Below are 969 nucleotides of genomic sequence, written 5' to 3' on the forward strand. Positions count from 1 at the left end.
TCATCGGCAGCAGCACAGAGCCCGGAAAAAGCGTCTCACGCTTTTCCACCCCGTACGAGGTGGATCGATTTTTCCGGGTGCTGCCGCCGGGTCCAGCCAACCGACCAGCTCACCAAGACTATTTTTTACAACTATACCCCTGGCCGGCTCAATTTTCTCATCCAGCACGTCGTCTGTACGCAAAACGTCGTCGAGCAGTCCGCCCTCAGGAGTCGGAGTGGGATCGACAGGCCCCGACTCCGAGGACGGCGCGTCCCCACACGACGACGTACAGCTGCTCGCCAACAAAACGGAATGGACCTCTTCTGCTTCCGAAATTTTCGAATTGTCGTCTTCCTGGACAGTGTTGTTGTGGACGAGCGGTGCTGCCTCTGGGATCGGAGCAAGCTCCGACTCTGCTGCAGATGACAGCGCATCGCCGCTCGGCAATCCATCACTGTGCAAGGAGACGGACTCCTCGGCGTCTTCGTCGAACTCCTGTCCATCTGCGCCTCCAAGAATCGGATTTTGTCCTTCAGGCTCCGACTCCGGGGTCTGATCGTCGCCACTCGCAGTAGTAGCGCCCGAATCAATGGCAGACAGAAGAAGGGTAACTAAACCCACGAGATATTCGTCTGTTTCGTCAGCGTAAGTGCCATCCATAATGTTGACAACAATGTCTTCTAAGATTTCAAGCAATATGACGTTTACAGCGTCGATGTTATAATAGTTAGTTGCCATCTTTTGTTTGAGCGAAGATAATATGTATACGTGTACGTTGGGATTTAATCGAGAATTGCTAATGAGCTAATACAAATCGTCCAACCCAGAGACCAATCTCCGAGAAAATCTCCCAGACGACGACGACGACGTGTATAACTACTAGCCGGCCAGTAATATGTTTATCGTTCTCGTCGGCCCGCAGCATTAGAATTTCGAGTGCGTTAATTTTTCTAAAAACCATTATTGATATAATAATATTATACCTCA

At 50.6% G+C, this 969-nt stretch overlaps 1 protein-coding gene across 1 annotated transcript; it reads right to left on the reverse strand.

The window, feature by feature from the left end:
• LOC132942488 (uncharacterized) lies at positions 1-736 on the reverse strand. The gene is made up of 2 exons (XM_061010903.1): positions 279-736; positions 1-173 (listed from the first exon to the last, which is right to left on the reverse strand). Exons 1-2 carry the CDS (start codon positions 718-720, stop codon positions 1-3), a joined length of 615 nt encoding a protein of 204 aa, XP_060866886.1. The 5' UTR covers positions 721-736.
• Positions 737-969: the final 233 nt, after the last annotated feature.

Source organism: Metopolophium dirhodum, chromosome 4, assembly GCF_019925205.1.
Source record: "Metopolophium dirhodum isolate CAU chromosome 4, ASM1992520v1, whole genome shotgun sequence".
NCBI classification, from domain to species: domain Eukaryota; kingdom Metazoa; phylum Arthropoda; class Insecta; order Hemiptera; family Aphididae; genus Metopolophium; species Metopolophium dirhodum.

Coding starts and splice junctions, on each gene's coding strand:
- LOC132942488 (XM_061010903.1), bottom strand. CDS start 720: ATGGCAACTAACTATTATAACATCGACGCTGTAAACGTCATATTGCTT. Junction 174..278: donor CCATTCCGTTTTGTTGGCGA/GCAGCTGTACGT, acceptor TTTTGCGTACAG/ACGACGTGCTGGATGAGAAA.